The sequence below is a fragment of the Pipistrellus hanaki genome (assembly GCF_964339955.1).
Source record: "Pipistrellus hanaki genome assembly, chromosome: 2".
Classification (NCBI taxonomy): Eukaryota; Metazoa; Chordata; class Mammalia; order Chiroptera; family Vespertilionidae; genus Pipistrellus; species Pipistrellus hanaki.
In genome coordinates, this window is record NC_140504.1 from 175,116,914 (window position 1) to 175,139,439 (window position 22,526).

A 22,526-nucleotide genomic window follows, 5' to 3' on the forward strand; every position below is an offset into this window, starting at 1 on the left:
TATAACCCTGGCGGTAAAGTATCAACAAGAAAAAGATACCAGCAGCCCTCCCCCCGTGAGCTTTCAACTGCCGCCAAAGATGTTCTCGGCTCACAGAGAAGATTCTGTGAGAAATTATTTTTGAAGGCACAGAACAAGAACAACCATCTAAATAATGTTAAGACGATTTTAACTCGGGGCCTGAAACGCTAGAGAACTTAGTTCAAAACCCACACCCTGGGGACTTCCAGTTAGACAAGAAAAGAGGAAGAAGTTGACATTTACTTGGTGTGTACGTCAGGAAGCAGCGTTGTAGGATTAATATGTAAGCCCACATCTAAAAATGTGAGCTCGCCGAAACCGGTTTGGCTCAGTGGTAGAGCGTCGGTCTGCGGACTGAAAGGTCCCAGGTTCGATTCCGGTCAAGGGCATGTACCTTGGTTGCGGGCACATCCCCGGTAGGGGGTGTGCAAGAGGCAGCTGGTCGATGTTTCTCTCTCATCGACGTTTCTAGCTCTCTATCTCTCTCCCTTCCTCTCTGTAAAATATCAATAAAATATATTTAGAAAGAAAGAAAGAAAGAAAGAAAGCTAACCTTATAAAAAAAAATAAAAAAATAAAAAAATAAAATAAATAAAAATGTGAGCTCTGTGGTAGCAGCTTGGGGATTTATAATCTTTCCATTGCTAGCAACTGCTGCAAAAGACGGCCTGGTTATTTGAGAAAAGGCCATTCTCTCAAGTCGCTATGCTAAGAAGGCTTACCAGCCACAGACGTCAGATCTCACTTCCTCCCATATCTGTTTTACTATTTTCTTTTTCTTTTTTTTTATTTTTTTTTTTTTTATTTTATTTTATTTTATTTTTTATTTATTTTTTTTTTAAATCAATCTTTATTGTTCATATTATTACAAAGGTTCCTCATTTCTTCCCCCCTCCACCAGGTTCCCACCCCACCCTCCGCCCCCTCCCCATCCCCCATTGTCCTCATCCATAGGTGCACAGTTTATGTTCAGTCTCTTCCTCCCTCCCTTTCCCCGATAGTAAATCCCTTTTCAGATAGTAAATCAGTTACTTAGCATTTTCTCATATCAATAATACCTCCACATGCCCAATGATACATTTCACACAAAAGACATTTCCAAATAGGTCAACCAGCCTCATCCAGGCCCCACCCAAGGCACTCACAGATCAACACCCCAGCGCTATACTAACTCAACACATCCAGATCTAAGCCTTCATCACTTGATTCAGCAGACCCTCAAGTTCCCGCAAAAGTTTCCAGCCATGTCTGAGAGGCAGCCGTGGGCAGGTACAGGCGAGGAGCGAGCTGTTTCGGGCCTGGCTGCTCCGGGCCTGGCCTCTGTTGCTCTGGTTCGTTCCACAACCAGCTGCTCCGGGTCTGGTCACTGCCGCTCCCGACCTAGTTGCTCTGGACTTGGCTGTTGCTGCTACAAGCCTGGCTGCACCCGACCCGGCTGCTCTGGGACCGGTTGCTCCGGTCCCGGCCGCTCCGGGCCTGGCCGCTCCCAGCCTGACAGCCGCTGCTCCGGGCCTGGCTGCTCCCAGCCTGGCAGCCATTGCTCCTGGCCTGGCCGCACCAGACCCGGCTGCTCCGGGCCTGGCCGCTCCCAGCCTGGCAGCCGCTGCTCCTGGCCTGGCCGCACCAGACCCGGTGTTTTACTATTTTCAATAAACCATAAAATGAGGGTGTTGCACGGTTGTTTTTTGGTTGAGGAGAAATGGCATGAAGCCTGAGGAATCCAGTTCTCACTGCTTTGGATTAAGAAATTCCTTTCTGAAGTTTTGACTTGAAGTAAAAAAAAAAAAAAAAAAAAAAAAAATTCAGTATAACATTCTTCAGGTGGGCTTCTGAAATCTAGTACTTCCTCAATAAACTATATTCTATATGTATGTAAAAGCAAACCAGAATACCCATAGGAAATGATGGAGTGATGGTTAATACAAAGGAGGAGGGGGTGCTATGTCAACAAAAACAGTCAGAAAACTACTTAACATTACTTGAAAATGAAAAAAAAAAAAAGCAGCAATAAAAAATCCTGTTGCCGAAACCGGTTTGGCTCAGTGGATAGAGCGTCGGACTGCAGACTGAAAGGTCCCAGGTTTGATTCCGGTCAGGGGCATGTACCTTGGTTTCGGGCACATCCCCAGTAGGGGGTGTGCAAGAGGCGGCTGATCGGTGTTTCTCTCTCATCGATGTTTCTGACTATCACTCTCCCTTCTCTGTGTAAAAAATCAGTAAAATATATTTAAAAAAATAAAATAAAATCCTGTTAACCACCCATTGATATGTTACAAAGGTGGCATTCCAGGGCAAGTTTCAGCCACATATGAGGGAAGTCAGGGGGGAAGGGGAAAGTTGGATAAACTGAAGACGACTACCAGGACAACCTTACACTGATGGGTGGTCACAGCTGAAGGCAGATTTGACTCATCTCTGAGGCTTTCCCCTGGGGAGGGCCCTGCAGTGCAGCCATCAATGGACCAGCATCCACAAAGCCTGTGGGGAAATACAGGATCCAGAAGAGTGGGGTAGGAAAGGAGAGTTCGGAAAATGGAAGAGTCAAATACAATAGTGAAATATTGTACTTATTAAACATAAGGATTCAAAAATGCATAGATGTGCACAGCCAGCATGGCTCAGTGGTTGAGTGTTGACCTCTGAACCACGAAGTCATGGTTTAATTCCTGGTCAGGGCACATGCCCGGGTTCTGGGCTTGATCCCCAGTGTGGGGTGTGCAGGAAGCAGCCAATCAATGAATCTGTCTTATTATTTACTAGAGGCCCAGTGCACGAAATTCGTGCATGGGGTGGGGAGGGATGTCCCTCAGCCCAGCCTGTACCCTCTCCAATCTGGGACCCCTCGAGGGATGTCCGACTGCCCGTTTAGGCCCGATCCTACCTACCAGGATGGGGCCTACACAGGCAGTCGGACATCCCTCTCACAATCCAGGACTGTTGGCTCCGAACTGATCGCCTGCCTGCCTTCCTGATTGCCCCTAACCACTTCTGCCTGCCAGCCCGATCACCCTTCCTAATCACTCCCCTGACAGCCTGACTGATGCCCAACTGCCCTCCCCTGTAGGCCTGGTCTCCCCCCCTCCCCCGCCCGCAAAAAAAAAATTGCTCTTCCCTGCAGGCCTGGGTCCCCCTGAACTGCCCTTCCCTGCAGGCTTGATCACCTCCAACTGCCCTTCCCTGCTGGCCTGGTCCCTCCCAACTGCCCTTCCCTGCTGAACATCTTATGGCAGCCATCTTGTGCCCACATGGGGACAGCCATCTTGTGTGTTGGAGTGATGGTTAATTTGCATATTACTCTTTTATTAGATAGGATGTTTCTATCTCTCTCTCTCCCTCTTCCTCCTCTCTGAAATCAATAAAAAAAATTTAAAAATACATAGCTGTAGCTCTCTTTTTTTAAAAAAAATATTTTATTGATTTTTCACAGAGAGGAAGAGAGAGGGATAGAGAGTTAGAAACATCGATGAGAGAGAATCATCGATCAACTGCCTCTTGCACACCCCCTACTGGGGATGTGCCTGCAACCAAGGTACATGCCCTTGACCGGAATCGAACCCGGGACTTTTCAGTCTGCAGGCAGATGCTCTATCCACTGAGCCAAACCGGTCCCGGCCATAGCTGTATCTCTTAAGTTGAATGGACTGGCTGAAAAGAACTGGTATTCTGGAAAGCAGTCTTATACTTTTTAAAATACAAATTACATTCTAATAACATCTGGAATTATAGGAATACCTGCCAAGAGGAAATTCACTTTTGGAGAAAAGAGAAAAACAATGAAACCTATGCAATTTTTACAGTTGGTAACCTTACTCCAACAATGAGGGTCCCTTGCCCGCGGCCTCTGTGGAAAACAGCCTAAAAGCAAACATTCTTACACTCCACTGAAAACCTTTGCTGGCCTAGTTCCACCAGTTCCATTAACACTGCAGGGGCCCAAAGGCAGGTGACCTGATTGACAAAAAAAGCACTTCTAGAAAGTGCTAAACTTGTATCATGTAACTCCTTACGCACTTTATAATCAAGAAGAAAACTAGTAGCAGTAATTTTGAAAGTTTTGCCTTTAAATGGAGCAGCAGAAACTTTGCTTACAAAATACACTTTTCAGGTCCAGTATAAAAGAAAGTAGATCCAGTGATCTCACCTCCCTCCCCCAGTACTAACCCATCTTAAAATGTAAGGGTGGGGGAGACAGATAAAGACCAGTAAAATACATGGCACAGGGGAAGTCAGTTCCACCACAATTACCTTTAAAATATATATAAAAATAAATATATCATATATATTTATATAATCTGTACCATGTTTTAAAGCTGCAATCCTCAAAATTCTCTCTGTATGTCTTAAGTGTAACTGACTCAAGTCTTGCAGTTGTAGACCGGACAAACGCAGTGTATACACATCCTGTTGAAGGATTCCCAGAATAGACAGGGTGGGAACTTATTTTCTGAGTAACCAAATGATAAATCACTCCTGGAAGCGTCCAACAGTCAAATCGGATTCAACAGAAGCCAGTTTTCCTAGTCACACATCCTATTGGTATGAGCAATGACTGAGTTGTCATATTACTTCCTGATACCAATTATTGTTTCAGTTTCAGCAATAGTTAGGAACCTTTAGAAGCACACAAAGTTGTACCTACTTGAAAACCCTTCTTATCTCTTGTCCAAAATAACGCAACTATTTACTTATAAGGAGAAAGAATACTATATCTTGAAGGTTTTTTTTTAAAAGTGCTTTTGCCTGTTGCCATTTGGATCTACCCTTGCTCCACACTATCACAGGGAACTATATCTTCCTTGCCAACTGATTTCTGGGTAAGTTCCACCAATGGCTGGTACTGATAAGGATAAGAAGTAGGACAGGGGAAGCCAGGGTAATGCCCTCTCTCTTACTTGGTTTGAGTTCCAGCTGCCATCAGACAGCTCTTCTTTCCATGCTTCTAGCTCACACCAGATGGCTCAGGCTCCTGGCCTCTGGTGACACCAGCACCTTCTAATTTCCTGAGGGGTACAGCAACTCCCAGGTTGCTAATCTCTGGGTTGCTTCACAAGCCCATTCACCTTCTCAGCTCTTCATATCATCTGTGTAACTTATTCCATATATTAAGTTCCCTCTGCTTGTACTACCTACAGCGGTTTCTATTTCCCTAATGGATTCCTGACTTCAAAAAATATTTTTAAACTTAGCTTCCCTGCTCTCACTGGTTTGACTCAGTGGATAGAGAGTAGGCCCTTGGACTGAAGGGTCCTGGTTAGATTCTGGTCAAGGGAATGTACCTCAGTTGCAGCCTTGATCCCCAGTAGGGGGTGTGCAGGAGGCAACCGATCTATGTGTCTCTCTCACATCGATGTTTCTGTCTCTCCCTTACCCCTCCACTCTCTCTAAAAGTCAATGGGGCCGAAATTGGTTTGGCTCAGTGGACAGAGCGTTGGTCTTCAGACTGAGGGGTCCCGGGTTCAATTCCAATCAAGGGCACATGCATTGATTGCGGGCACATCCCTGGTGGGGGGATGTGCAGGGGGCAGCTGGTCGATGTTTCTCTCTCATCGACATTTCTAGCTCTCTATCCCTCTCCCTTTCTCTCTATGGAAAATCAATAGAATATTTTTTTTTTAAGTCAATGGAAAAATATCTTCAGGTGAGGATTCACAAACAACAACAAAAACTTCTCTAAAAATTAAACTTTCAGATAACTTGTAGAAGATGTCTTCTAGTAAGAAACAACGGATTCATGAATGACAAAAATCCATTCATTCATTCAAACAAGTATTTACTGAGGGCCTGATCTGTGCCACATACTGTTCCCGGTGCTGGGAATACTACAGAGAACAAAACAGGCACACACCCCTGCCCTCACAGAGCTTACATTCCAGTGGACATGTCAACCGTGGCAGATTACAGTTTTAAAAAACTAACCCATATGGAATATGTCTTTTAACAATAGAGGAATTTGGCAAAAATGAATTCACTTTAAGGTGTTCTACTCTACACAGACGTGGCTCCTACCTTTTCAATGTGGGATGCTGAACTGTCACATTCCAGGGGCCAATACAGAACTTCTTCAAAGTTAGTATCTACTTAAACTGGCCACTTGTGCTCAAACAGAAGTACAACTGTGATAAGGATTTAAGCAGACACAATAATAAAAGTTAGGCACGATATGCTTAGCATGTAAGACATAAATGTGTTTTATGCAGATTTCTGCTTGGCATCTTTTTCACAGGGGATATCATTGGGAGGAATTGAGTTTGAGTCTATTTAATAAGTCACTTTATCCTCGTCTATGGCACAGGTAAATACTGTCCACGTAACATACAAAGCCAGCTGCAATGCACATAATGAGTAAAGTGTTGCAGTCACCAATCATGACATTATTCCCGAGATGAAATTTGCAGGCAGAAGAGCAGAATCAGGCAATGACTCATGTGCTGAACAGTTATATAGACAACCGGGCCCAAGAAAGCTGCCACCTACATACCACATGACGTCAGATGAACAATGCAGAAAGAAAATAATTTTCTGATTTATTTGAAAGAAACAGATCTGCTGAAAAATGTACTGAGGTCAGGCTGCACTACCTGTTTACACATCCTAAGCACCGAGTAACCACAAGCACACATCAGAATTCTTTTATGCTTTTATACTGAGTATAAAAGCATGTCCAGACTCAAAAACCAATGTAATCAACTCCAGAAAGGACATAACACTTACTGCTGCCATTTCACTGGACTTTTCTAAAATAATTTAATGTATTCAGGAGATCTGTGGGCATAGGACTCAGACCTTTCTTATTACTCGGCAATCAGAAAATATTTTATATCTGCAATAGTGATACTTCCATCTGAGCAGCAGGTAGACGTCCAGGACTATGGGACTCTAAAGCGTATTCATAATCTCAGTCCCACACAGTAAAGTCCCCTGCCACTGCCCGACATGTAGGTAAAATACACTCAAGATTCTCCTCACACACACACACACACACCCGTGATACATCCGCCAGCCTTTGCACATTGTTTCTTCTGCCCAGAATGCAAAGCCCGCTAAATTCACCTGTAAAAGTCATGCTCATCATTCAAGATACAGACTACATGTCTCTTGGAAGCCACAGTTTCCTGAGGCCGACTTGTTTGCTTTCTTCAATGCTTTCATTTCTCCCTGCACACAATACCATAAGGCTAATGACAGCATTGCATCATTTATGTGTGTACACATCTGCTTTCCCTTTAGACGGTAGAGTCCTGGAGCCCTAGTTTTTAACCTACATATCCTGGCACAGTGTCTGACACAGAGTGTGCAAGGACTATTGTCTGAATGAATACATGTAGTGTGGCAATCCAAGTTTGCAAAGAGTTCCCCCTAAAAGTTACGGCGTTTTGTAATCTCTGTCCCACTGCCACGGGGCATTTCAAGTACAAGGAGAACAGACCGGAGAGTCTCTCCCAGGGAACAGGTTTAACAAGTTGATATTAAAAGACATCCTAATTGGGAATTGGACAAATTACTTTCAGTAAAACGGTGTCAAGCTAACCACAGCTGTCAGAATTCAGGCGCATTAGCTGTAGAGACACAAAAAGTTATTTGATCTTGGTTGGAGAAAGCTGTTGGACTATAGATGGAAGCAAAACTTCTTCTGTTGTCTACTTCTGATGGAATTTTTTTTTTAACCTTTCCAAAGGTGCCATAGATTCAGCTAGAATAATTAAAAATTGATGGGAAAGTTCATGTTCTAAGTAATGATGTTTAGTAACAAGCAACGGTTCAGCTATCAACAGAAACAAATGTACAGCAAAACTAGAGATTCATTTACTGGAGTTAAAATTTGGTACTACTATTAGAGAAGTTAATATGAAGATTCCCTGGAGTATTTTTCAATCAAGTTTGAAGAGTCAGGAAACATCCAGAGACCGTCCTCAAGGGTCCCGATAAAGTACATTTACAAAAATGATGAAGACGGCCTTGGGCAGGTCTGTTGCTCCATGGCCAAGGCCATCTTCTGGGTCGCCTGGCAGCCATCGTGACCAAGCAGATATTGCTGGGCCAGAAGATGGTGGCTGTGCACTGTGAGGGTACCAACATTTCCGGCAATTTCTACAAAAACAAGTTGAAGTACCTGGCCTTCCTCCGCAAGCGAATAAACACCAACCCTGCAGTTCTTACCACTTCCTAGCCCCCAGTGGCATCTTTTGGTGACCCAGCAAGAAACACTGGCCCACAAGACCAAGCAAGGCCAGGCCCCAAGGTGTGTGATGGGATCCTGCTCCCCTGTGACAAGAAAAAGCAAATGGCGCTGCAGCCCTCACGGTTGTACATCTGAAGCCTGCGTGGAAGGCTGCCTACCTAGGGCGCCTGGCTCTGAGGCTGGCGGAAGAATCAGGCAGGCACTGCCACTCTCAGGAGAGGAAGGGGAGGCCAAGGTCCATGACCAGAAGAAGAAGGAAGCAGGCAGAAAAGAACACGGAGAAGAAAACTGACAGATATACAGAGATCCTCAAGACTCATGGTCTTCGGGTCTAAGCCAAATAAAACTGGCTGCTAATTCCTAAAAAAAAAAAGCCAGCGCTCCCATATATAGGAAATGGTTTTGGCTTAAAGACTAGGGAATTATTGGGTGAGTCATTCTCATCGTGGCTTCCAGGAACTAGAGTATTTAAGGGAATAACATCAGAATGGGAAATGAATAAAATCAAGATAAAATAAATAAGATCAGCAATGGTAATAAATAATTCTTACATCTGTGTAACACTTTTATTTACTCAGCACTTTTGTTTTCAAAGGAGGAAAATTAATCTGTGAACGTTAGGTGGCATACTGAAGGTCCCAACGCTAAAATAAGGAAAGGAGTTTAACTGGATATTTCAACATCAAGTCTATAGCCCCTCCCACTGCTCTGCTTCTCTGCACCTGTAAGGTGGGCTGTGCTGTGGATGGGCCTATGACACTTTCTCAGATACCTTTAATGGGATCAGAGGTTTCCAAGTCACTTAAGCAGGATAGGTACAGCCTCAGAAAAACGCCTTGAAAGAAGGAAGCCCCTCAATACTGTGAACCTTCATGTTCCCCATGTTACACTATTGGCTGAAAAATGCAAGTGTGCAGGCCTGGCTAGGAAGCTCAGTTGGTTAGAGCATGGGCCAAATATGCCAAGGTTGCAGGTCCGATTCTAGATCACAGCACATATAAGGATCAACTGGAATGCAGAAATAAGTGGAACAACAATTCGATGTCTCTCTCTCTCTTTAAAATCAATCAATAAAAATACATTTAAAAATAATTTAAGCCGAAACCAGTTTGGCTCAGTGGATAGAGCGTCAGCCTGCAGACTGAAAGGTCCCGGGTTTGATTCCGGTCAAGGGCATGTACCTCGGTTGTGGGTACATCCCCAGTGGAAGGTGGGCAGGAGGCAGCTGATCAATGTTTCTCTCTCATCGATGTTTCTAACTCTCTATCCCTCTCTCTTCCTCTCTGTAAAAAATCAATAAGATATATTTTTTAAAAAAATAATAATTTAAAAGAACAATGCAAGCTGCCATTAAGCGGGGGTAATGCCTACTTTTTTTTTTTGCATGAAAGCACTGTTTAGGAATATATTTAAATGTAGTTATCTATGCATAGATTATATCTTATTATTATTTTAAAATATATTTTATTGATTTTTTACAGAGAGGAAGGGAGAGGGATAGAGAGTTAGAAACATCGATGAGAGAGAAACAGGGGCCAGCTGCCTTCTGCACATCCCATGGATGTGTCTGCAACCAATGTACATGCTTCTGACCGGAATCGAACCTGGAACCTTTCAGTCCGTAGACCGATGCTCTACCACGGAGCCAAACCGGTTTCGACATATAGATTATATCTTAAAAGTCACCAATAGAAATTACCAATAGTGGCTACTCCCAGGAATGAAAATGGTGACTAAGGAATCAGGAACAGGAACACAGCTTTTCACTGTACACATTCCCCTTTAAACCTTTTGAATTTTGAACCACATGCAAGTGCTACCTTTTCCAATAGGTACATTTAAATTTAAGAATATATAATGGGGCCAGGACCGGTTTGGCTCAATGGATAGAGCGTCGGCTTGGGGACTGAAGGGTCCCGGGTTCGATTCCGGTCAAGGGCATGTACCTTGGTTGCGGGCATATCCCCAGTAGGGGGTGTGCAAGAGGCAGCTGATCGATGACTCTCTCTCATTGATGTTTCTAACTTTCTATTTCTCTCCCTTCCTCTCTGTATAAAATAAATAAAATACATATATTTAAAAAAATATATATATATAATGGGAATCGAACCAGATGCAATGGTTAGGTGATTCAAGGTGAAACATTTCAGAGATAGGATGCAGCAGAAGAGAAAAGTAAAAAATATTACCAGGTTTCTGTCAGACTCCAGATTTCCGGGTGGTGCTTCAGAGTCTGAAGTAAATATTCCTCAAGACCATGCAATTTCTTTCTGTTTAATCTCTGCTCATTATACAGCTCTCAATTTTTTACGAGCCTTGATATTGAGAAAGGAGTGTCCCAAGAGCGACACAAGTATTCAGGTCATCAGAAAGGTAGATCCTTTCATGGTCAATAAGATAGTGTCTAATTTAGACCAGTCTCTGAAGAGGTCAATAAAGAGTTATTTCTGGCTCACTGATAAAACATGAAACTGCAGAGCTAAAGACTACACCTTGGACCAGTAAGACCCCACCAAGGGTGTATGCAAAAATAGGACCCAGCCTTAACTAGGCCGAGTTATCACTGACATGCCTGGAATTTTCTGTATGTTTGTCCTCTGTTCTACCACTACTGCTTAGGTCAATCCGAAGATAACCTAAAGGTCACAATAACTTGAAGATTTGGGATGGTGAGGAGACCACATCTTTGGATCTATAGCAAGTCACAATATATATTTTTTTAAGGCAGTGCCAAGTCAGCTTCCTTTCTCACTGTGCCTTAGAGGAACCAGAACTGGTGAGTCTTGTGCTCAAGAGATTTTTAAAAAATGCAGGACTAACAAAAACTTGTATTACATAAAGGGAACACATTTTCTACTGTTTAAATTATGTATCTAAAGATAACATTCTTAAATAAGTATAAGGTTTTAAAAAGGAGATTCATTGCCAAAGAGTTATTATTTTTGGACATTGCAAAAATACCTGCTCACAGGTCTGCAGTCCAGGGCTACCTGGATTAGCAATCACTCACTGATTTTTAATTGGATAAACTATAAATCTTTGAGGACCCAGGTAGCTCTCAATTTTCTAAGTAAGAAAGGACACAAAGATAAGCTCACATCCAAGTCTCATTTTAGCCAACAGTTTTTAAATTCCTCTTCCCACTCAGCTAACAGGCAACATAACCTAGTGATTGCAAATCTTTCTTTCCACCATCTGACAGTTGTTCACATGATCATTATGACAACCAAAACCAGGAAAAAAGGAAGAGGAAAATGAGTGAGAGGGGCTGAAATAGTGGAGGGTTTAGATAATTCATAAGCTGGGTAAACTGAGGCCTGACCATAAACAAATGTCTCATTTAACTGAATTGAAAGATGACTGACATCTTGCCATCTCAATTTTAATATAATGGCCACGTCACTGAAGCCACCAAGCCAAATTGTTAAACTAACTTGTGAAAAGAAATAGTTTTATGAACCTGCATTCTACCATCAACACCAGTTAATAAGGTTTACAAGCCATCATTTACTAGTTCTCATTAAGAATTAACTAATGTTTCATTACCTGATCCCCAGTTAATGCTACTGATAAAGAGCAAAGGAAAATTTGGAGAAGTGATGAATCAACCTCTTTCTTCCATATGCTCTGTTTCACTGGACTATGAGTAAGAACAAGAGTGGTATGATGGGGAAGTGGGGAGTCAATAGGGAGAAAAGGGGGACATCTGTAATACTTCCAACAAAAAAGACAAATTAAAAAAAAACTTCAATAAATAACTTTATAAAAATTCCTTCAAAAAAAAGAGTAGTACATTGGAGGGTGAGGGCATGTATGGGAGTGGGGGGGCAATGGTAAGATATGTACACATATAATACCTTAATAAAAAAATAAAAAATAAATAAAAAAGAGTAGTATGACAAATGGGGGGTGGGGGCGTTACTAATCATCAGTGGCATCTGACTCCCCAAATGTAGCAGGCTCACTTCACTGGGTTGCTTCACTCGAGATCTGTCAACCAAGGACAGAGGGGAATTTGAATAAAATCAAGAGGTACACTCCCAAATTTTAAACAGAATCTTCTAATAGATTTAGGACAAAATCTAGCAAGAGTCAACTTTAAGAAATTAACCTACTCAACATAAACTGATTCTAAAGTGCTTTTGAAAATGAATTCTTGCTAATGCAAAAATTCAGAAAAAGTCTGGGGACCTGCTTTCCTAATGACACATTTATCTACTGGTAGAGGACACTAAAATATATTACTGCTAGTAGGTGTCTAGCAGTATCAATGTGTCATCTCCCTGTTCTCCTAACATAACCTTATTTTTCTAAAATAAAAGGTAATTAGCCCAGCTGGCGTGGTTCAGGAGGTCACAGTTAGATTCCCGGTCAGGGGTCAGGGGTCAGGGATCAGGGCACAAACTTGAGTTTTGGCTAAATCCCCATCGGAGAGCGTGCGGGAGGCAGCCAATCAGTGCTTCTCTCTTATCGTTGATGTTTCTATCTCTCTCTTCCTCTCTGAAATCAATAAAAATGTATTTAATAAATAAATAAATAAATAAATAAAACAAAAGGTAATTAGTGAAAGCATCAATTATGCATACACTTCCCTTGTCAATATTGATCAATACAAATACATTTGAATACTTCTTGTATACTGTATGCCCAATATGTTAGATGGCAAATCCACTGCACGATGAACAGAAGTAAATTAACAATAGTTCCCAAAATACAACTCTATTTCTCCCCCTACCAAAGAAAAATTTTTTTCCCAGCTCCTCTAATTATATTCCAAATAATTCAGAAAGATAACAAGGAAACAAAATATTTATAGACACTTGTATCTGTACATTTCAAGTGCAAACATTTCACTAATAACCATGCTTTTTATCATACTGATTTTTAATTGGATCAAACCAGGAGTCTTTGAGGACCCAGAAAACAAAGACCAAACGGCTCTGCCAATTTATAATGATCATGTTTCACCTTTGGATCAATTTATAATGATCATGTGATCACCATGGAAGCAACAAACTCAGTGCATCCCTTGCTTCCTTCTCTCCAGTGATGACTCGGATCCTGCACGAAGGCCAATCCCCTGGCTTCTGCCACCACACACACATCAGGCCTCAAACGCACTCCAGGGCCAGGGCCAGGCTGCCTAGAAATCCGCACTGTGTCACTGCATAAGGCAGCTCCCCAGGCACACATCCAGGAGGAGAGCCACCTCAGCACGGTCAGACCTCAGCCGGCCGGTGAAATGACAGAGGGAACTGCTAACCAAGTAGGCCGGAAGCAACCACCATCACCTTTAAAAAATCACTGAAGCACTTTTCCTTCCCATCCTCACCTCACTTTCCCCCTCTCTCCCCCTCCCTCCCCCTTTCTCTCCCCCTCTCCCCTCTCTGTCACAGTCACACACTGCAGTTCACCCCCAGCTTGGCAAGTGCAAGGCTGTGAGCTCTGGGCTGCCTCTGGCTTGACAGCCCAGAACTCAATCAAAACCCTGAAATACAGGCACACTCCCCCGCACACACCACGCCACCCCTCAGCCCCCCAACACACACACACACACACACACACACACACACACACTCCCCCGCACACACCACACCACCCCCCAACCCCCCAACACACACACACACACCATGCCACTCCCCCACCCCCATCACCACCCCCCAACACACACACACACCCTCCACACACGCACACACACACACACAGACACGCGCGCGCGCGCGCGCACACACACACACACACACACACGCACGCACGCACACTCACCCTCGCAACCTCTCACACCGATCCGGGGCTGCGAACACCTAGCAGGCTCAGCAGCCAGAGCAGCACGAGGCTGCCATTCAGGAGGTTCGGGCGGCCTAAGCCCCAGAAACCCGCGCCCCACGCAACCATCCCCCGGGCGCGGCGCGGCGCGGCAGCCGGAGGACCTCCCGCCGCCGGGAGTAGGGGTGGGGGTGGGGGTGAGGGTGGGGGTGGACGGGGTGGGGAGTGGGAGTGCAGGGGGTCACGCTACCTTTAGACTGGCAGTCCGCACAGAACTTGTTATCCTCCTCCAGCAGCAGGTTGGCCAGGACCGCCTGGTAGCGATCCACGTCCTTCACGGACTTGCCCGTCATGGCCAGGGTGCCGGCGGCCGGCGGGGGCAGAGGGCGGCGCGCCCTCCTCACCCCCAGAAACCTTGGCCTCGGTCAGGAGGGGAGGCTCCCGGTCCCCCGCCCAGGGGCACGTCCCGAGCGGGCAGCACTCTCCCCGCCGCCCCGCGCCCTCCGCGCGTCAGCCGCGCCCGGCCCCCGCTCCGCAGCCCCTCGGCGCCGCGCCCCCTGGCGGGCTCGGCAAAGGCAGAGGAAGCTGCCGGACCCGGGGCCCTCGGCCCATTCAAGGGGGCCCTCGAGCCTCCCGGGAGCGAGGCGCAGAGACGACTGCCTGACCTGCCCGTCAACGAAGCGTTTCCCGGGCAGCTGCCGGCCGCGCCGCCGCCACTCTGCCGTCTACTTCCGGCAGCTCTTCCTCCTCACTTCCACCCTTCCCAGCCCGCGCATGCGCCACGCCCCCGCCACTCGGGACTGGGCTCTGCCCCGGGCCCCGCCTCTCAAGAGCCAATCCGGGCACAGCGAGGGGCGGGGCTTGGGTGGGGCGGAGGGAGGAGCGGACACGCCCCCCAGCGTGCCCTTGGAAGGGAATGAATGGAGCCAGGCAGAAAGACTCCCTTTGAAAGTAAAGAGAAACAGCAATCAACTCCCCCCACTCTCCCCCAGCACCTCTTTCATTTAATAATAATAATAATAAGTGGAGATTCTTTATGTCAAAAATAAAAAAAAACACACCCGTTGTCTAGCCGGCTTGGTTCAGTGGTTAAGCTTCAACCTATGAACTGGAAGGCACATGCCGAGGTTGCAGGCTCCATCCCCATAGTGCAGCAGCCAATCAATGATTCTCACCATTGATGCTTCTCTCTCTTCCTCTCTCTTCCTCTCTGAAATCAATAGAAACATATTTTTAAAAAACCCTAAAATATTCTCAGAACTGCCTCAAGAGTAGATATTAATCTTTCCACATAGAGAGGTGACTTCATATCTGCAGGTCATTTGGACTAAACCCAATCTGAGTCCATTATGCCTTTCCTCTGGCTCTTCTTGTGGTTCTTCTCAGATGTTTTTGGAGACTCTGAGTGGCCCCTGAGTCTGTAACTGAGGAGCTCTATGAGGTCTTGGACTCCTGCTCTGATGCCTCTCTCGGTAGGCAGTGAGGGGAAGTGCTCCTCCTCTTGGGAGACCTACTCCGCCTTCAGGGAGACCCGCTCCTACAGTATTTCTCTGCCAGGGCCTGCTTGGCAGGTTGAACGGGGCTGACGTAGGAAGGTGGGAATTGAGAAAAGAAAGAAAGACAGAAGAGCAGGGTCGGGAGGACTACAAGTCATCGAGGAACTGTAGCGAGTTTATTAACTATGCAATGCTTTTCATGCACAAAACACTGAATAGGAGGTCTGTCAAGAAGAATGTATTCTATGTTCCTCTTAATCTCTAAGGGACAGAGCAGAAGGACAAATTCTTGGTCTAGCAAATCTCAGTAAATAGTTACAGACTTCTTGGTAAGCCACGAAAGATTGCTCTCATTCTACTGATAGTAGCCATCCAAACAAGTCTGGGAAAACTGTTTGGGTAGGGGGCCAGCCCTGCTAGCCCCCTCAGTTGCAAGGACCTTGTCAGCTTACATCCTTTTTTTCACCAACATTTCTCCATAGCGCTGTGTGGGCAAGGGGCCTAGTCTCCAAAGCTTCTCCAGCGGTGATCAGTGATGGTACTACCCTCTGCAACTTCTCATCCTCTTCACAGGACATCATCCATGTCCTCTCCCAGAGCGCTAACCCGCGGCTCCAATTGCTCGGCTTTCTCTAGCACATAGCGTTTCTGTAGCCGGGCAGAACGATGTCATAGACTCTCCCACAGCGCAGTCGTTCATCAATGAATTCATCTACGTGCATCAGCTCAAAATCCCCATTTCGGTTCTGGCTCTTAATTTTTCCATAGCCGTTGTACAGAGGCCCCATGAACTCGTAGCAATCAATTGCAGTGCCTGCCAGCCTCATGTAAAGTGCTCCCAACATGTGAATGTATTTGAGGCCTTCATTTTTTATAAACTCAACAATGATATTCTTCTCCGGTTGAATCTGCAGCAACTTCAAGGTCCAACACAGAAAAGGAGATGGCTTTATGTTGCCACCATACGCGCCACCCACAAACTTTAACTCTATGGCTTTATCAACTGCAAGTTCAGCCGTCAACCCAAAGCACTCCTCTTTCCAATCCTTGGACTCATAGATTCCAGTCAGAATGATGTCCTCCCCCAGATATTGAAGGTTGGTGCAGTGGATGCTGTGGGGATCCTTCACTCTGCGGTTCACCATTTAAAAATATATATATATTTTATTGATTTTTTTACATAGAGAAAGGGAGAGGGATAGAGAGTTAGAAACATTGATGAGAGAGAAACATCGATCAGCTACCTCCTGCACACTCCTACTGGGAATATGCCTGCAACCAAGGTACATGCCCTTGCCCGGAATTGAACCTAGGACCCTTCGGTCCGAAGGCAGATGCTCTATCTACTGAGCCAAACCAGTTAGGGCTGGTTCGCCATTTTTAGAACTTGGTTCCATTTATCGAGGCATTCATGGATGTGCCTGCCCTGACTGGGGATCAGACAGCAACCTCGGCATATCTGAATGACTCTCTAAGCCACAGAGCTACCGGGCCTGGTTCAGATTGATTGATTGATTTTGTAAGTTTCCTGGTCCCCATTTACCTCATCTTTTTTTTTTTTTTTTTTTTAATATATTTTATTGATTTTACACAGAGAGGAATTGAGAGGATAGAGAGTTAGAAACATCCATGAGAGAGAAACATCGACCAGCTGCCTCTTGCACACCCCCTACTGGGGATGTGCCTGCAACCAAGGTACATGCCCTTGACCGGAATCGAACCCGGGACCTTTCAGTCCGCAGGCCGACGCTCTATCCACTGAGCCAAACCGGTCTCAGCAATTTACTTCATCTTAAAGGCACATACTCCAACCCTTTCCCGTCCCCTTTCCCAACCCGACCCCAGCCCCCGGTAAGTAATGTGAAATCGGCAACTGAGCTGCCACCAACGTTTCCCAGGCCCCTCTCCCCACAAGCCTGTTGTCTTTGTGCAGAGCCAGATTTTTCTTAAACCTTTATGTGGTTGAGTTTATCATTCATACATAGCAATGAACATTTACTGAGCACTTACTTTGTGCCAGGTACTATGCTAATCTCTTTACATGAATTATCATAATATAGTCCTCATATCATTGTTAGATACATTCTTGTGCTCCATTATGCCCTGCTTGGAGCCCTCCCGGAGATTTCCTGTTATTCTCTTTATAGGTTTCATGATTAACAGCCTTCAGTTTCCTGTAAACTGCCTCATCCAGTTTCTAGTGGACTGCCTAGACCCGGCCCCCACCGTACCTGATCTGACCAGCTACTCTGACTGACCTTTACAAGAGACATAAGTATCGCTGCCCCCTGATGCCATTTTGGTCTCAGCCCTTCTGCTAGCAGAGGTAAAAATAAGTTTATAATTCTTTTTTAAAAATATAGTTTTATTGATTTCAGAGAGGAAGGAAGAAGAAGAGAGAGAGATAGAAACATCAATGATGAGAGAGGATCTGGCACGCCCCCTACTGGGGATCAAGCCTGCAACCCAAGCGTGTGCCCTTGACCGGAATCAAACCTGGGACCCTTCAGTCCTAAGGCCTAGTTCATAGGTCTTCACTCAGCCACTGAACCACACCAGCCGGGCGATATGTTTTCTTTACCATATGCTCCTCTCTTCCTTATGAGTTTTCACAGGCAGTCATTAACATCCATATATCTACTAAGTCTGTTGAAGGTGATTGAGGCTGGTGATCATGTCACCCAAGTAGGATTCGGAAATCCAGGTCAAGCTGCTATTGCCTATTGCTCTCCGAGTTGCAAACTCGGGGTAACTGAGGCCTGGGCGATGGTTCCCCTCCCCCGTGGAACCCTCCCGGGTTTTGGCACCAAATGTTAAGATTGCCAATGGAGAAATGCATGAGGCCATGAGGCCAAAAGGAGTTTGGCAAGTTTAATTCTTTACTCCTTTTGGCCTCATGCATTTCTCCATCGGCAATCTTAACATTTGGTGCCAAAACCCGGGAGGGTTCCACGGGGGAGGGGAACCATCGCCCAGGCCTCAGTTACCCCGAGTTTGCAACTCGGAGAGCAATAGGCAATAGCAGCTTGACCTGGATTTCCGAATCCTACTTGGGTGACATGATCACCAGCCTCAATCACCTTCAACAGACTTAGTAGATATATGGATGTTAATGACTGCCTGTGAAAACTCATAAGGAAGAGAGGAGCATATGGTAAAGAAAACATATCGCCCGGCTGGTGTGGTTCAGTGGCTGAGTGAAGACCTATGAACTAGGAGGTCATGGTTAGATTCCTGGTCAGGGTATGTACACAGATTGTGGAGTGGGCATGCAGGAGGCAGCCAATCAATGATCCTCTCTCATCATTGATGTTTCTATCTCTCCCACTCCTTTCTTCTCTGAAATCAATAAAAATATGTACTAGTATATATTTTAAGAATGAACAAGGATTTAATAATTTGGGGAATTCTCAGCCTATCTAGGTTGCTAATGATATTACAATTAAAAGATATATTGTCAGAGAGAATCCAGAAATCAAACCATGCTATTATGCTCAATTAATATTTGACAAAGGAGGCAAGAGCATACAAAGAAGGCAAGATAGTCTCTTCAATAGATGGTATTGTAAATATTGGATAGATACATGTAAAAAAAAGTGAAACTAGACCACCAATTTACACCATACACAAAAATAATCTCAAATGGATGAAAGACTTAAACATAAGACAGGAAACTATACAAATCTTAGAAGAACCCATAGGCTGCAAAATATTGACATATCTCGTAGCCATATCTTTATTGACACATCTCCCAGGACAATGTAAACTAAGGAGAAAATAAACAAATGGGACTGCATCAAAATAAAAGGCTTCTGCACTGCAAAATAAGTCATCAACAAAACAAGAGAGTCCAAGGCATGGGAGAACATATTTGCCAAAGTTACATTCAATAACTGTTTTTTTTTTTAATATATATTTTATTGATTTTTTACAGAGAGGAAGGGAGAGAGATAGAGAGCTAGAAACGTTGATGAGAGAGAAACATCAACCAGCTGCCTCCTGCACACCCCCCACCGGGCATGTGCCCGCAACCAACGCACATGCCCTTGACTGGAATCGAACCCTGGATCCTTCAGTCCAGACCGACGCTCTACCGCTGAACCAAACAGGTTTTGGCTTGATAATTGTTTAATCTCCAAAGTTTATAGGGCACTCATAAAACTTAACAAAAAAAATAAACAATCCAATAAAAAAAATGGGCAAAGGACCTAAATAGACACTTCTCAAAAGTGGACGCACCGAGCAGCTGCCAGGCTGGGAGCGGCCAGGCCCGAAGCAGCCAGGTCTGGTGCGGCCAGGCCCGGAGCAGTGGCTGCCAGGCTGGGAGTGGCCAGGCTCGGAGCAGCGGCTGCCAGGCTGGGAGCAGCCAGGCCCGGAGCAGCAGCTGCCAGGCTGGGAGCGGCCAGGCCCGGAGCAGCCGGGTCTGGTGCGGCCAGGCCCGGAGCAGCGGCTGACAGGCTGGGAGCGGCCAGGCCCGGAGCGGCCGGGACCGGAGCAACCGGGCCCAGAGCAGCCGGGTCGGGTGCGGCCAGGCCTGTAGCAACAACAGCCAAGTCCAGAGCAACTAGGTCGGGAGCGGCAGTGACCAGACCTGGAGCAGCTGGTTGTGGAACGAACCAGAGCAACAGAGGCCAGGCCCGGAGCAGCCAGGCCCGAAACAGCTCGCTCCTCGCCTGTCCCTGCCCACGGCTGCCTCTCAGACATGGCTGGAAACTTTTGCGGGAACTTGAGGGTCTGCTGAATCAAGTGATGAAGGCTTAGATCTGGATGTGTTGAGTTAGTATAACGCTGGGGTGTTGATCTGTGAGTGCCTTGGGTGGGGCCTGGATGAGGCTGGTTGACCTATTTGGAAATGTCTTTTGTGTGAAGTGTATCTTTGGGCATGTGGAGGTATTATTGATATGAGAAAATGCTAAGTAACAGATTTACTATCTGAAAAGGGATTTACTATCGGGGAAAGGGAGGGAGGAAGAGACTGAACATAAACTGTGCACCTATGGATGAGGACAATGGGGGATGGGGAAGGGGCAGAGGGTGGGGTGGGAACCTGGTGGAGGGGGGAAGAAATGAGGAACCTTTTGTAATAATATGAACAATAAAGATTGATTAAAAAAAATAAAAAAAAAAAAAAAAAAAAAAAGTGGACGCACCGAAGGCCAAGAGACATATGAAAACATGCTCAGTCACTAATCATCCGAGAGTTGCAAATCAAAACAACAATAAGGTACCATCTCACACTTGAAAACTTTGGAAAACAGTATGGAGTTTCCTCAAAAAATTAAAAATGGAACTCCCATTTGACCCAGTAACCCCACTTTTAGGAATATAGCCCAAGAAATCAGAAACACCAATCAGAAAGGATATATGCACCCCTATGTTCACAGCAGCACAATTTACAATAGCTAAGATTTGGAAACAGCCTAAATGCCCATCAGCAGACGAATGGATTAGAAAACTGAGGTACATCTACACAATGGAATACTAAGCTGCTGTAAAAAAGGAATTCTTACCATTTGCAACAGCATGGATGGAACTGGAGATCATTATGCTAAGCAAGATAAGCCAGTCAGAGAAAGATAAATATCACATGATCTCATTCATTTGTGGAATATAAGGAAAACATAAGCTGATGAACAAGAATAGAACTAGAGTCATAAAAGCATTGAACAGACTGTCCAACCTATGAGGGAAGGCGGGGAGGAAGAGGTAAGAGATCAACCAAAGGACTTGTATGCATGCATAAGAGTATAACCAATGGACACAGACAGGGGGGTGGGGTGAGGACATGTGCTGCGGGGTGGGGGCAGCCAGGAAGAGATCAATGGGGGGTGGGAAGGAGAAGTATGTAACACTTTAAACAATAAAGAATTTTTTTAAAAAAAGAAGAAGGAACTCTTACCATTTGCAACAGTGTGGATGTTCCTGGAGAGCATTATGCTAAGTGAAATAAGCCAGTCGGAGAAAGATAAATATCACATGATCTCACTCATTTGTGGAATATAATGAACAACATAAACTGATGAACAAAAATAGGATCAGAGAAAAAATATTTTAGAACATAATAGAAATAATCCTGTTACTTGCAGATTTTTAATATTTCCTACAACTTGTGTGATATTATTCCATGTTAGTACAGCTTTGGTAATAGTATTATATTTAAACTTTTTTTTCTTGAAATATTAATGTTTATTGCATATGACATTGTTACATTTAAAATCATTTTTCTTGAAATATTAATGTTTATTGCATGTAAGATTATATTTAAAATTGTTTTTCTTGAAAAAAAATCTTTTTGAAGAGATTATGTGTGTGACTCATGGATCCCCTCAGCTATCTCAACAGAAGCCAAAAATAGAAATGGATTTATTTAGGAAAGATCATGAAAGAGCCTCTTATCTAATGGTGTGAATCCCTGAGACATACATGAGAGACCCACAAGGTTCTTGAGAATTTTATATCAGGAGGAACAGTGCCACTTGGATAGAAAAGGACAGAGAGAAATAAATGAAGGCTGCAGGATGGACCCGTAAAATTCTACCAACGGGATGAAAACAGGTTCTATACTTCATGAAAAAAGGAAAATGACTCCAAGGACAGAGCCACAGAACATTAGTGTCCCCAGGCCCTGAAACCTAATGGAGTTGGTCCAATTTAATCTTTAAAGCACTTGGGACCAATGAGCTTATATTAAATCTCATCTAGTGCCTAATATAGATGAGTCAGATGATGATATTTGGGCCTTTTGAACTGGTGGGATTTTTTAAAAAATATTTTTATTTTATTTTATTTTTTAAAATATATTTTATTGATTTTTTTTTTACAGAGAAGAGAGATAGAAAGTTAGAAACATCGATGAGAGACAATCATCGATTAGCTGCCTCCTGCACACACACACCCCCCGCCCCATCCTGGGGATGTACCCACAACCAAGGTCATGCCCTTGACCAGAATCAAACCCGGGACCTTTCAGTCCGCAGGCAGACGCTCTATCCACTGAGCCAAACCGGTTTCGGCTAAAAGTATTTTTTATTGATTTCAGAGAGGAAGAGATAGAAACATCAATG

General features: G+C 44.7%; 1 protein-coding gene and 2 pseudogenes across 4 annotated transcripts in view; 1 reads left to right on the plus strand and 2 right to left on the minus strand.

Annotated features, from left to right (window-relative positions):
- The window catches only part of SMAP2 (small ArfGAP2), a 54,475-nt gene extending 39,761 nt beyond the window's left edge, over window positions 1-14,714 (minus strand). For both annotated transcript variants that reach the window (XR_014794186.1, XM_084874650.1), the window contains exon 1: window positions 14,217-14,714. Coding sequence is in view for 1 of the 2 variants with exons in the window: in XM_084874650.1 (XP_084730776.1) it covers window positions 14,217-14,319 (103 nt within the window). In the remaining variant the exon portion in view is untranslated. The remainder of the gene's footprint in view (window positions 1-14,216) is intronic.
- Window positions 4,849-9,359, plus strand: LOC311617462 (large ribosomal subunit protein uL13-like; annotated as a pseudogene). The gene is made up of 2 exons: window positions 4,849-4,855; window positions 7,986-9,359. The product of its transcript is annotated as a large ribosomal subunit protein uL13-like (transcript).
- A 1,249-nt stretch (window positions 14,715-15,963) lies between the features above and the next one.
- LOC311615934 (pre-mRNA-splicing factor 38A-like) lies at window positions 15,964-16,607 on the minus strand (annotated as a pseudogene). The gene has a single exon. The product of its transcript is annotated as a pre-mRNA-splicing factor 38A-like (transcript).
- Window positions 16,608-22,526: the final 5,919 nt, after the last annotated feature.